Source organism: Nannobrachium achirus (assembly GCF_963921795.1).
Source record: "Nannobrachium achirus genome assembly, chromosome: 12".
Classification (NCBI taxonomy): Eukaryota; Metazoa; Chordata; class Actinopteri; order Myctophiformes; family Myctophidae; genus Nannobrachium; species Nannobrachium achirus.
Genome location: NC_137832.1, coordinates 49,613,703 through 49,627,728, shown reverse-complemented (window position 1 = coordinate 49,627,728; position 14,026 = coordinate 49,613,703). Strand labels below are relative to the sequence as shown.

General features: G+C 41.4%; 1 protein-coding gene across 1 annotated transcript; it reads left to right on the top strand.

The window, feature by feature from the left end:
* Positions 1-109: 109 nt before the first annotated feature.
* spring1 (SREBF pathway regulator in golgi 1) lies at positions 110-5,696 on the top strand. The gene is made up of 5 exons (XM_080738331.1): positions 110-870; positions 1,392-1,548; positions 2,775-2,926; positions 4,060-4,173; positions 5,152-5,696. Exons 1-5 carry the CDS (start codon positions 775-777, stop codon positions 5,233-5,235), a joined length of 603 nt encoding a protein of 200 aa, XP_080594457.1. The 5' UTR covers positions 110-774; the 3' UTR covers positions 5,236-5,696.
* Positions 5,697-14,026: the final 8,330 nt, after the last annotated feature.

The window sequence follows — 14,026 nt, the reverse complement described above, 5'->3', positions numbered from 1 at the left end:
AAAAAAAACAAGATGCCAGATCTTCCTGCGTGACGTCACCACACAGCCCGTCCACCAATCAGCGAGCCTCCTCCCATCACAACACATCCGTGTTTGCAGTCTGTTTTGATGGTGGATGTCACAGCTTCACAGCAGCAGCAGGACTATAACCCCAAACCAAGCCGCTCGCTTCACACTACCTACGCTGGGACTCCTATACGTGTTCATTGTGGGGAAGAGAAGAGCATTTGATCAGCAAAAACAAAAAACTGTGTTTAAAAAATGTATCCCATGGACGCCTGCGACGTGAGACAACTACTAGCGGTGCCAGGCCAGCTAGCTAGTGGGCTAACAAAGCAGCCCTTTTGAGGTTGACAACCCGTTAGCTTGCTCCCATTATCTATCTGTTCTGACCCGTGCATGTCCAAGAGAGTCATATGTTGATTTCATGTCTGTAGCTGCACTCCAACGCGTCTCACACGGTCACAGACAGGCGTGATCTGCTTAGCCAGCTGCTAGTGTACGCGTGCAAAATGGGTTAGCTGTCGCCTGTCAGTAGCAGTGGGACTGGAATGCATTCTCCTCTTCTTTGCGTCTGGGAGTCATCTTTATAGTGTTTTAACATAGACAGCTGGCCTCTGGATTGCTTGGGTCGTCCGAGGAGTTGACATTATTTATTTTGGAGTATAGACTATTGTCAGACAGTATTGCATATTCCCAGAGCGCCCAGACAGACCTAATAGAAGGTTGGACTGAGAGCTCACAGGCAAGCATCCCCAATAGGAAAAACATGCCATGATGGTTCTACGCCGATTACTGAGAAAGCGCTGGGTCCTGGGTGTAGTCTTTGGACTTTCCCTCATCTACTTCCTCACCAGCACACTCAAACAGGTACTGGAACCAATGTTGCCCCCGGACCGTGCCTAGGGTTGGGATCCTTTTGGACTTAAACGATTCCTATTCAAGGTTACAAATGGACCCTTACGGGTCTGTAACTCTTGACAGTGTGGAAGGGTCCACTTGGTTCAACATCCATTTGTACACTCTCAAGAGTTCATGGTGAATCATGAAATGTAAAAGTTGTACTATAGCACAGTGTTTCTCAAAGTGGATTCCAGGGACTCTGTGGGTTCCTTTAGGGGGGGTCTAAATTGACCCATACAAGTCTGTAACTCTGACAGTGTACAAATGTGATTTGTACATTATCAGAGTTAATGTGAGACCTTGAAATGTAAAGGTTTGAGAACCACTGCTATAGCAGTGTGATAAAAAACCTGGTTCCAAATCCTTCCTCCGGATCCCAACCCTAGCCGTGCCGTGGTAAACCTCTCACAGCCTGTCTCAGAGCTATATGTGTGATCCATGCCATGCGTTAGGTTAGAATCATTTGCCGTTGTGTGTGTTTTGCGCAGGAGGAGCGAACCATACGGGACCGCAACCTCCTGGAGGTGAGGGATCCGGACCACCGCATCCCGTGGAAGGTCCGCTTCAACCTGGGCAACAGCAGCCGGCAGATCACTCAGTGCAGGAACTCCATCCAGGGCAAGACGCTGCTCACGGATGAACTCGGTAAGCACTGAGATAGGCCACATATTGTTCATATAGGAAGATACACAATCCCAAATGGAGCCACTGGAGGCGAAATGGTACACAAATCCTACAAATGTGTCTCTTAAGTGCTAGATCCCACGAGAGTGTGTTGCTGGGACAGAGAAAAGTCCATTATACAGCTGAGAAGCTGTGTTAACTTTCATTCTCCCATTGGAATGAATAGACTCCAACCTGCTTCCCATCTCCTAAAAAGGCGTCTGCCCACTTCACACAGATACGGGAAAACCGGAGATGGCATGTCTTGCTATTTCCGTCTTGGGACGGGCCTGGAATGACGTCCTGGTTCTACCATACAGATATATGTTAGCCTGGCAATCAGTGGCATGGCCAGACTAACTAATATATCTGGGTCAGTGGTTCCCAGACTTTTTTATGTCATGGACCCCCAAATTAATATTTATTTGGCTGCGGAACTTCTTCTGAAAGGAGTTTGTGCCAGGGACATTCATACACGATTTGTGTTGTGAAAAATGTTTAAAAACATTATTATTATATGTCTCTGCTGTCGGACAGCAATCTGGGAACCCATCATCAAAGAAAGGGCGACGCCCACTTGGTCTGTCTCTTCCATCATAGACTCTGTCTCGAGAGATTGGTCGGACAGAAACCAGCTAACTCTAAAATGTTCATTTCTCAGGAAATGAAAAAAAAAACACAACATCCAGACCCAAGTGGGTCATTTAAGTTCATTTAAAGTACCAAAAGTAGAAGTACAAATTGTTTGAAAATGGCAGATTTCCGTTCTTATTTTTGAGCGGTGGTCACACCGTCTCCATAGCGTGGCCGTGTGTGTATCCGTGTGTGTGTGTGTGTGTCTGTCTGTCTGTATGTAGCCTGTGGTGTATGTAGCCTGCTATACCTTTTTTGACCACACATGTTAAGGGAGGGGCGCTGTTGTTCAGGCCAGGCCAGGCACACTCACACTCACATTCACACACACAAATACACACACACGCACGCACGCACACACACACAGCCTCCACCGCTCAGTTCACACAAGTGTGATTTTTTAACCAACACACAGATGTAAAGGGTGTTCAGTAGCACTGATTCATGAATAGGGGGGAAAAATCAATAACCTGAAAGATTTAGTTAGCTGGTTTCTGCCAGACAGTGACAATATGATATATATTTCATTTGTATCTTGAGAGCCACTGATCTGGGTCATTGTCAACGATTCACAGGTTATGTCTGCGAGAGGAAGGACTTGCTGGTGAATGGCTGCTGTAACGTGAACGCTCCCAGCTCCAGGCAGTACATCTGTAAAAGCTGCCTTGCCAACGGCTGCTGCAACATCTACGAGTACTGTGTGTCTTGCTGCCTCCAACCTGACAAGGTAGTTCTACAGCAGGGGTTTAACTGGGGACCCCCCACCCTGGCGAGCACTAAGAGTTGAGGCATTACATTTTGTACAACACGGTTCTATTTTGAAAATAGACGATCTACATGCTCACAACGCCTCGCGTTGCGAGACGTTGTGAGCATGTAGATCTGCTATATTCACAATTTCTGCCTCTAATATTTGACAATTTGGCCAACGTTTAATTTGTCTTTTTAGAGCTATTAAAAAGCTTAAATTGTCAATTTAGAAATGTGCATATTGCCTCTATACACTTAAACTTTATGTTGGTTTGTTCACTGTTGAGAGAGAAAACAATGTTGCACATTAAGTTAATCATCTGGGGACCCCCCAAAATCATTTGGGGACCCCCTGGGGGTCCCGACTCACAGGTTGAGAACCACTGTTCTACAGCATTGTTTCCCAAACAGTGGGTCGGTACCCATGTTTGGGTCATGAGTGAATGAATACCTATTTATTTTGTGTTTCCTACATTTTGTTTTGAATTATTTAATTTTTTATGAATACAAAAACTACTTCCATATAATAATTCCATGAATTAGAAAACAATGTTTAAGAAGTAGTGAAAATAGCAGATCTACAAGCTCATAATATGGTGCAAAGTGACGCGTTTTGAGCATGTAGATCTGCTGTTTTCACAAGTGTGAGTCCCGGACGTTTAATTTCTCTTTTGAGTCTTGAGCTAAAAAGTTTGGGAACCTCTGGTCTACAAATGCTGGGACTCTGCTCAGGGAACTTCTGCAGTTCCTTCCTGTATACTGCATCTGTAGCACTGTGAAATCCTGAGTGTTAGTTTAACTCTGAGAGTGAACCAGTTGTACACTCTTGGAGTGAAATCAACACTTTTTTACTGTGTAACCAGATGCATTTTCGCACAGTTCCTTGAGACATTGCAAGTGCAACTGCTGTGTGCTTGCTTATCTTTTACCATGTAAACGATGAGATTTGACTCAAATCTGCTCTAAACACTTTCACCTAAAAACGTCACAGGGCGGTGGGTGGCTTTATAGCATGGAAGCCCACAGAGTCAATCACAGATTGAAATCAGGTCATGTGCGTAGATTTCACACGTCACAGGCCTCGTTCTTATCTCTGTTCCTCTTCCTCAGCAACCGCTGCTGGAGCGCTTCCTGAACCGCGCTGCTGAGGGCTTCCAGAACCTCTTCACCGCAGTGGAGGACCACTTTGAACTGTGCCTGGCCAAGTGTAGGACCTCCTCACAAGTAGGTGTATAGAGAAAGAGAGGTCAGCTGTGACGTCTCAGATCAAATCAGTGGTGTAAAGTAACTAAGTACATTTGCTTGTACTAAAAGTACCTCAAAACTCTACTCAAAGTACCTATGAGAGTGGATTCCCCATTCCACCAATGTATTTCAATGGTATGAAGCGGTTTCATGCCAGTAGAGGTTTTCTGTGTGCCACGCAGACCTTGCGTTTATGCTGGAGCAGATGAATTCTCCACGCGGCATAGCTCAGGAGCAGATGAATTCTCCACGCAGATTCTAGTTTTCCCCTCTGTCCAATCGGGTGGGTCGGTGCTGGATACGGGGAGGGTCCTGGAAGTGAGTGACAGGTGTGTCCCAGGCTTTGGGATAAAATGCGCTCTGTGCGTTTTTAGTCAGCCGCGCACAAAAAGAGTTTATCAGCTGGCAACCATACTTTGGTGTGACCGCAGCCTTAGTACAGTTTTGAGGTACTTTAACTTTACTCCAGTATTTCCAATTTTCAATACTTTTACTTCTACTCCACTACATATCAAATATTGTATTTTTACTCCTCTACAAGCTATTTTCAAACAATTTGAACTTTTACTTTGGTACTTTAAGTATATTTTGATACCAATACTTTCGTACTTTTATTCAAATTTTGAGTTATGGACTTTTACTTTTAACAGAGTATTTCTACATTGCAGTATTGAGACTTTTACATTTAAGTTGATGATTCATTGTCAGACAAATCATTGCCATTAACAATTTAATTGTGTTTTTGGTATTGAACAAAGATATGAATTAAATGTTCGTTTCTGTTTGCCATCAAAAATATAAAATACAAAATTGTGCGGGCATGTATGACAAATAACTAAGAAATGACTTGACATATTTAATAATCTTATAAAAAAAAATAAAAAAAACGTAAAAATGGTGGAAATGGCCGATCTACAAGCTTACAACTTGTAAGTATTCCCATCCTTTCTCTTTCAGAGTGTTCAACATGAAAACACCTATCGAAATCCTCAGGCAAAGTACTGCTATGGAGAAAGCCCTCCAGAACTCCTTCCTATATGAATGTTTGCTATCCTATCACACTAAGGAAGTACAAGAGAAACAGTGGTCCTGGAGGGCACACGTCGGAACACTAATGGCGCCTGGAGAAAAAAACTAAAAGACAACAAAGCCCTCTCCACCTCTGTCTGAATTGCTATTTTGGACAATCTTGAATTGCAGTGACATATATTTAAGGATGGATAACCACGCCTCCAATAGCAACCTCAGAATGGACAAAATGCTGTATGTGACTTTGTTATTTACACTTCATAAGTGCATAGAAATGCTTCATAACTTCATCCGTGATGATCATCAGGTCTACATTAGCAGGCAGCTCATCCAATGGAATTATCTTCATACAAACCACCATGTAATAGGCTTCATTTTAACCCCGGACATAAGGCAATAATGTTTTATGTATCGTTGGGTATTTTTAAACTGCAAAAGAATGTATCATAACTTATGTGTGTAGCGCATGCATATGGAATAGCTATTTAATAAAAGTAACTGTGAAATTAATTGGCTCATAATTTATGCTTTTAATTGTTTTCAAGACAGTATTTGCTACATTTTGAGATTTCAGTGGATATTCTCATTATCATGAGTGAATGTAACTAGAAATGTAAAATAAATATACAATTTGCTTTAATTAAACTAATTCCAACCAGATTCAAAAGCCTTTGTTTTGCAAAACTGAGTTTAAATTACAATTTTAGGTACTGTACAGTATTCAGACTGTTCAGACAATTTTGAGCAGCAAACCCTACCTTTCAGTAGCTTTAACAGAGATTATGTTTTAGAAAACTGATGTGGTAATATAAAGGCAATAGACATTTGAAAAATAACTAAGTCCAAGGCCAAAACCGCACCAATACAACCGGTCGCAACTCCATGTAACGCAACAGTATGAATGCCATGTTGCACCAATGCAACTCCTTGCAACTACCATTGCGGATGCAAGTAGTTGCTCAGATCAGTAGCAGTAATACTAGGATAAATCAAAAGACAACATTGAAATATGTCTTTATCAAGTCAAACTGAAAATAATTTACTATATTAATAGCTATAACATTGTTTCCCAAATATGGTTGCATTACGGGTTGTGGAGTTTTTTATTTTTTTTACCTTAACTACTTTTTTTTATATGTGTGTGTGTGTGTGTACATATATTTATATAGATATATAAATTTGGTGTTGGGGGAGACACCAAATTTCTATTTTGGGTCTCGAGCTGAACATTTTGGGGAACTCATGATCCTACCTACAGGATCATGAAACCTTTTATCACTGAATTTGAATTGAAAATGTAATAAAGACCGCGCACGCATCAGTCTTGGTTGCAGTGCAGCCGTTTCCCTTGCATTGATGTGACAGAGATTGACAGCCTTATCTGCCTTACTGTGCACTGTCCATCTGTCCACAAATTGCAATATGGACTATAGTGATTGGAGTCCGAACCGTTGGCTCCCTAAAGATGATTCTTATCAGCATTTCATACCTCAGGCAAAGTAAACCAATCACAGGGGAAGGATGGCCGGAGCAGAACAATTAATCATTCTGAAGGCACAGAAAACAAACTGTGTATTGTAATTAGGAAATGTATTAGAAATCCTTCTAGTTTTTGCCTCTTTGGCAAGTTGATTAATTACGGTCACTTGAGAGCAGCTTGTTGTCACTAAATAAACTATTAAATCAGCAAAGCCATGGTTCATATTGTCAGTTTACAGGCTGTGTAAGAATAAAGCATGTTGAATCTCTATTGCATGAAGAACGGGATGAAGAATTCGTTATTCAATATTATATAATTTATTTTTGATATAAAATAATAAGCAGAAAATGTATAATGCTAATAGAAAAAAAAAAACATGTAAATCCAAAGCAATACATGATGAAACTGAATGTTATGATGTGGAAAAGATCAATCAATTATACATTTTGATTTCAAAACAATGCAGTAGAGAAGCGGTGTAGATCACTGGCTTATTAAAATGCTATTTATGTTTACATAGATAAACTGCCACAAACAATATCCATGTCTGCGTAACACATTGCATTAAAGTTTGCAGCAGACTTACAGAAGATAACCACTCCCCTCAAAGTATTTAACAAGAGCCGGCTTGTTATGCGTGCGATGTTTCATATTGGCTGCTCTGACCTTTGACTTTTTAGCCGGAATCTCGTGCTGCAGCCAGGCCAGGTAGTCCCTAGATGCCACCAATAGCGTGTGTCCCCACTGTTTTTTCTCAAAGGTGTGATCCGGCATATTGGGTCTGGGCGGTCTTGTGGAGCACTCCCCTCCAAGGACTCCCTTCAGACAGGCAGAGAGGCTTTTCACCCTTCTGATAGCCTCTTTTAGCTTATCATGAAGGCGGTTGGCATGGGGGTTTATGTTGTCCCGCTGGTCCTTCAGGATTTCGTCCAGGGCTTGGGTCATGAACAGCAGGCTACACTGAATCTCTGACCCGGTCCGAGATGAGTTCTTTGGGGTGCGGAGCTCAGGAAAGCCTGGGGACCATGGAGGGAGGTCGTTTCCGTTCCATTTATTCTGGAAGGGACGAGAAAAAGTGTAAATTAATTAGAATTTGATTCAATTAATCTGCCGAAGATATAGGGCCAAAACCCAAATGCCATTATTACTGTATACCGTCATTCTTTAATTATTCACCCACTCCTTAACTATAAAAAAATATACATATATATTAGGTACAATCGAATCATGTCCTTCTCATAGAATATTTTAGCCTGACACTCAGCCTGAATTGACATTTCGTTTCAAATTTAAAGGGGTGTGGCTAGCGATTCAGGGTCTGGAACTAGGCTAAGAATATTTAGCATTCAATATGGATTATTATTAGTCGAAGAAATCTTTGCACCCTAAAAACAACCAAGGATTAGGTCATTCAAGAATTGTTATTTTGTATTGTTGGCCAATAAAAACCAAACGATAAAACACCCCAAAAGATATTTCAGTCTACATGAATAAAAACAACACAATTGTTTTTAGAAATACAGTAAGTAAATGTAAGCCTTATTCTGCTGAAATGGGTAAAAGAATAGCTTTAAAACACCATGAGATGAAGTCTAATTAAGGCAAAGGCAACGTTGTGTTAATAAGGCAAATATTACTTACAAAGAGAGTCAAAGTCTGATCGACAATAGTTGCAGATAGAAATGTCAACTCTTTGGGCCTGCAGTCACCACCGATGGAAGGACGTCTCAAAGAAGGGGAGGCATCCAAGCTCTGTCTCACAATCATCACCCAGAAAAAGGTCACCTTGAGAGATCCTGAGGATATGTGAGCACAGTTACAATGCTTGCAATGCTCACCTTTCAAACTTGAATTTGAAAATTGAGTGTGCCGCTCTGAAAGCACACAGATAGTATTAGTAACCCTTTATTGGTAAAGTTTCAAAGATATGGTCGGCTGTTATGAAGACGTTTTTTGATGAATGGTTGAAAGTAAATGATGAACCAAGGATAGTTAACTGTACCTGCATTGTACTTCATTCTGAAAGACGAGTGCACAGTTGTCAAATAGTTTTAGCAATGTCAGATAACTTATGCAGTGTGTAACTATATCGAAATCACACAAGATGCATTTATATGTTGAGAAAGACTCATAGAGGAGGTGTCTCAAATAATGACTTCCTTCTTCTAAATTACTGCATCCTTTGGTTAAAAAAAACCCCCACACACTTCAAAGTGATAAAGATCAAATGATTATCTATGACTACTTGCACGTCATTTCTCAAATCAAATAATTACCACCGCAGCGTCGCACAGATCTACAAGCACGGAGCTTGTAGATCTGCTATTTTCACTAGTTTAGGTTCCGGACAAACGTAAAATGTCTCTTTTGGGTCTTAAGCTAAAATGTTTGGGAACCACTGGAGTATGATGTTCGCAGGTAACATTGTGATATGTAGTGAGAGCAGGGAACAGGTTGAAGAGAGTCTGGAGAGAAGAGGAATGCAAGTCAGCAGGAGTAAGACAGAACATGCGTGCATGAACAAGAGGGAGGACAGTGGAACGGTGAGGAGGATACAAGGAGGAGAGGTGGCAAAGGTGAAGTTTAAAATACCCGAGGTTAACTATCCAAAGCAATGGGGAGTGTAGAACCAAGAGTGAAAGAGAAGATGTGTATGAGACCAGGCCATGCTGTATGGCTTGGAAACGGTGGCACTGACGAAAAGACAAAACGCGGAGCTGGAGGTGGCAGATATTGAAGATGCTACGATTGTCATCAGGAGTGAGAAGGAGGGACAAGATCAGAAATTACTACATTAGAGGGTCAGCCAATAGGTTAGGATGTTTGTGGATAATGCAAGAGAGGTGAGGGTGAGCTGGCTTTAACATGTGAAAGGATGGATACACATACTGTACACTACACCATAATAATAATAATACATTTTATGTATACACTGTAGTGCTTTACGAAGTACTACAAAAAATAGAGGGAATATGTTTGGTGCTTAGTGGTCCATTTTGGCAAAGTTGTGGAGCAGTGGTTCTCAAACATTTTCATGTCAAGGACCCTCAAAAATATGTGTAATTGGCTGCTGAGCAGTGCGGACCTGTGTTAAACAAGTCACATTCACATTTCTTCCAGGTCCCTGAACCCCACTTTGAGAACCACTAAAGCATACAGTATTGGCTATACAGTACTTAATTTGTATACAAAGTTCCCTCTCATCAAATCTACTATTCCAGAAAGTTTCAGGAAATTGAAAAAAAGCTGAGGGAAGAATAATATAAACACAATAACGTTTCAACCCCGTCGACCCAGAAGGAATGAGAAGTCATAATCTTTGCTGGCTGCGAGATAATTCTCAGAACATTTGTCTTACATATTATTACTGGTAAAAAATAAAACGTTTGCTGAATCTTTGTACTGTAGGTCAAAGTGCATCAGATGAGATTAATCTAGCATGATGTCAATGGAAACATCTTCATTTGATCATATTATCTCAGCCACATTACTGTGGTTGCTTCATCATAACACTCTGGCATCATACTTCCTGTGTGTAGATGAAACACTAACCACAATATCCTTACAACCCTAGGTTTAGAGTAGGGTACTGTAGTGTAGGTCATAAGGTTATCCAATAGAATGTTACGTACGTACAGTCGTCAATCTATTTGCATGGTCACTTGGTCAGGCATTGCACATTAGAACGGGGTAATAAAAAGGTGAAAGGTTCATACCACAGAAAGCAGATTTGTACAGTTATGATCAAATCAGCAAATAATTGTGCAACATCTGTTTATTCACAAAAAATGAGGTCAGTAGAGCACAGACCTGCACCAAGGTGTTGTACTGCTTATGTCATAATCTTCTTTTGGACAACATAATGTCATGATGGTTCCGTGAGTTAATGAGTTCTTTCTGGGCCCATGACAAACCGTTTTTGTAAGTAGTACGTGGTGTCATGATAATCAGTTCAGAGGCTGCTTCAAGTTCCGACATGTTCACATCATGGAGGGACCTCACCTGGAATTCCCTATGGACCGTGGGAGATTTTAGACTTTTAGGTCATTGGGCTGTGGCTGTTAGCCACTCTGCAGCACAGGGCCAAAGATCTTAAGGCCGTAGGATCTACAGCTGAGAGCATCCTGACTGAATGCATCACCGCCTGGCATGGGACTGGCACTGCCCTGAACCGCACAGCACTGCAGAGGGTGGTTCTGACTGCCTGGATCATCAGTGGACTTGAGTATCTCTCCATGCAGGATATATATACAAAGGATGGTGTGACTTTAAACACCACAGGCTTATCAAAGACTCAGCCACCCTAACCATGGACTGTCTCGGTTGCTTTCACCTGGCGAGCGGTGCCGCAGCCTCAAAGCCGGAACCAGCAGGCCACTGGGACACATTTTTCAACCAGGCTTAGGAACAGTGGACAGTGACACTAATGGTCTGTTACCTGTCTGCCTGCCATGGAACCATTATCTAAACATTTATTTTTTTTAGATTTCTCTTCTCTACTACTACACACACACTACTGTATATATGTTATACTGCATATAATGGAATAAATAAACAAATATAAATATGTTATAAATATTAAACATCAATAAATAACACTATACAATGTCTAAAAGTTTAGAACACGCACACACATGTGCACACACACACACTGTATATATTTTATACTGAAAACCTTATTCAATGAATTTATCACACACACAGACACATTTGAAATTTGTATTTACTGTGTGACCAGGTCATAAACAGAAGTACAAGGATGCCTGCCTCGTACAAAGGACAAACACTGCCAGTTCAGTCAGACAATGGGAAAACAGACAGTTGTGTGCATATAGGGCAGAACATTGTTACATACGTACAATAATGTTGGCATAATTGTCAAACACAGCAGACAACAATAGTGGGTATGGGAAACAACACCTCCTCCAAATTGAGTGGCTCCCTATAATAGCTGATACTGAGCCGTAGCTTGCTAACTCTCTCTCACACACTCTCTCTCTCTCTCTCTCTCACACACACACACACACACACACACACACACACACACACACACACACACACACACACACACACACACACACACACACACACACACACACACACACACACACACACACACACACACACACACACACACACACACACACAATATATATTTTATATTGAACACCTTATCATTCAATGAATGTATCACACACACCTTAAACACAGTACAAGACTATATTTCATGTTTCATCATATGCAGGTTGCGGACAATGACTTATACTACATGAGAGATACACAGCATCGATATACAGTATACAAATACATGGGCCGCCTGCATATAAGGGAATAAATAAACAAATAATTATAAATATGTTAAATAAATAAATATGAAACATCAATAAATAATACCATACATTGTCTAAACGTTTAGCTCATTGCAAACAAAATCAATACAAAATAAATCACCCTCTGTTGCCACACACAGCCTTTTCCTCCAGGTCCGTAAGTTCTTTCACCACCTGGTCAAACAGTTCTACAAGTCTGGATATGACAGCCCATCCATAGTGGAGTTTCTGAAAGTCATCGGTGTGGGACAACTCTGGCGGGGCCTCCGTAGCTGGGACACTCGTCTCTGGATCAAGGATGTTGAGCAGCTGCTTCATTGTTGGACGGTGAAGGTTCATTCTCTGCATAGTGGTTGTCATGGTCTCCTTGAGGGCCTCCGGACTGCCCCAGACGTTATCCTGGTACTCCTTCACCTTGGACAGGTGCCAGGAGAAAAGCGTCTCCTTGGCGTAGATACTCTGTAGCTTCTCTGTGACGCTGGAGCCAGAGATGGTGGCATCAGGGACCTCCTCTGGATAGTCCCCATCATCAATGGCATGGACTTTCACCTGGAAGAACAGAGAGGTCTGTCATCATTCCGCTGCATTCTGATTTGGCACCAACTAAGTCAACCTGAGTTTGTGCTAAAACACATGCAAACTCGACAGTAATGGCCATTTTGACCTCATAGATACAGAATCAGCAATCAGGAGGAAGAGCAGCTGGGCTACAACTCTTAAACAATGTGTAGGGGACAAGGGATCAGAGAAGCAAGGGGAAAATGTATTCAATATAAAATAATTCATAGATATTACTACACACCAACTAGATTACAGAAAATGGGAATTGCAGAGAGTAATACATGTTGGAAGTGTAAAGAAGAAGTTGGCACGTATGTCCATATGATTTGGGAATGTCGCATGGTGTATCCTTTCTGGTGTACAATTCTTGATTACCTGTCAAAATGGTTGGGATTTACCATACCCCCACTACCACTGCTCTGTCTTTTAGGAGACAGGACAGTGGTCCCTGGGTTAAATAAAAAAGCTTTTGTAATAGTAAAGGTTGGACTGGTCACAGCAGCCAGAATCCTGCTGCGGAACTGGAAAACCCCAAGAACTCCTGTTTTTAAAGAGTGGAACGAGGAGATGATCAAAATCACATCGTATGAGTACATGCTGGGAAGAGTGAATGGTATGGGAAAGATGAAAGAGATATGGGATAGTTTTCTAACATATATGACACTTATTTGAAGATGTGAAGAGGTTCCTACTTTTATTTCCTTTGTATTTTTATTTTTGTATTATCTTGGACTGACTGTATATATATTTGTACCTGTTGTTGTGCTGCACTGTACCACCCATTACCACTTTTTGTATTAAGAAGAAAAAATAAAAAACATTTGAATTATAAAAAAAAACAATGTGTAGGGGAAGATGATTCAAGCCAGCACTAGCAGGTTCAATCTGGGTCCAAATGACACATTCATTCATTCATTCATAACATTTATTTAAACTCGGGAGTGGTCAGGCCCTCATTTGCAATATATTGATTTCAGTCACAAGTGTTACTGTACATGAGGCTATCCCCATTGAGCCTAAATATGCAAGGAAGGCCGACATCCACATAAGATGTGACAAAACCTGTGCTGTGACATTCACCCGAACTGAATGGACTGGCCAGTAATCCATCCAATGAAACATGAAATATAGTCAGGTGTACATTGTTTAAAATGTGTGTGTGTGTGTGTGTGTGTGTGTGTGTGTGTGTGTGTGTGTGTGTGTGGCCAATCGTCGACTGGTACTTACATACGCCTTTAGTGTCTCCTTTGCTTCTTCTCTGACAAGCTCTGAAAGATTCTTAGCCTTTTCCAGAGTGGTTTTACAGTCACTCACTGGAGCCAGGAATCCTGGGCTCACCTGGATGAGCAGGAGAATGAAGAGTGGAACTATAGGAAAGAGGAGATGTTGGTCACTTTGTTGAAGTGAGATGTGGTCCAGTGTCGAGTCTGTA

What these genes read in the sequence shown, in the direction of transcription:
- spring1 (XM_080738331.1), top strand. Translation starts at nt 775, where the DNA reads ATGATGGTTCTACGCCGATTACTGAGAAAGCGCTGGGTCCTGGGTGTA. An exon ending in TCACCAGCACACTCAAACAG is followed by an intron (nt 871 to 1,391) that starts GTACTGGAACCA and finishes TGTTTTGCGCAG; the next exon opens with GAGGAGCGAACCATACGGGA. An exon ending in AGTGTAGGACCTCCTCACAA is followed by an intron (nt 4,174 to 5,151) that starts GTAGGTGTATAG and finishes TTTCTCTTTCAG; the next exon opens with AGTGTTCAACATGAAAACAC.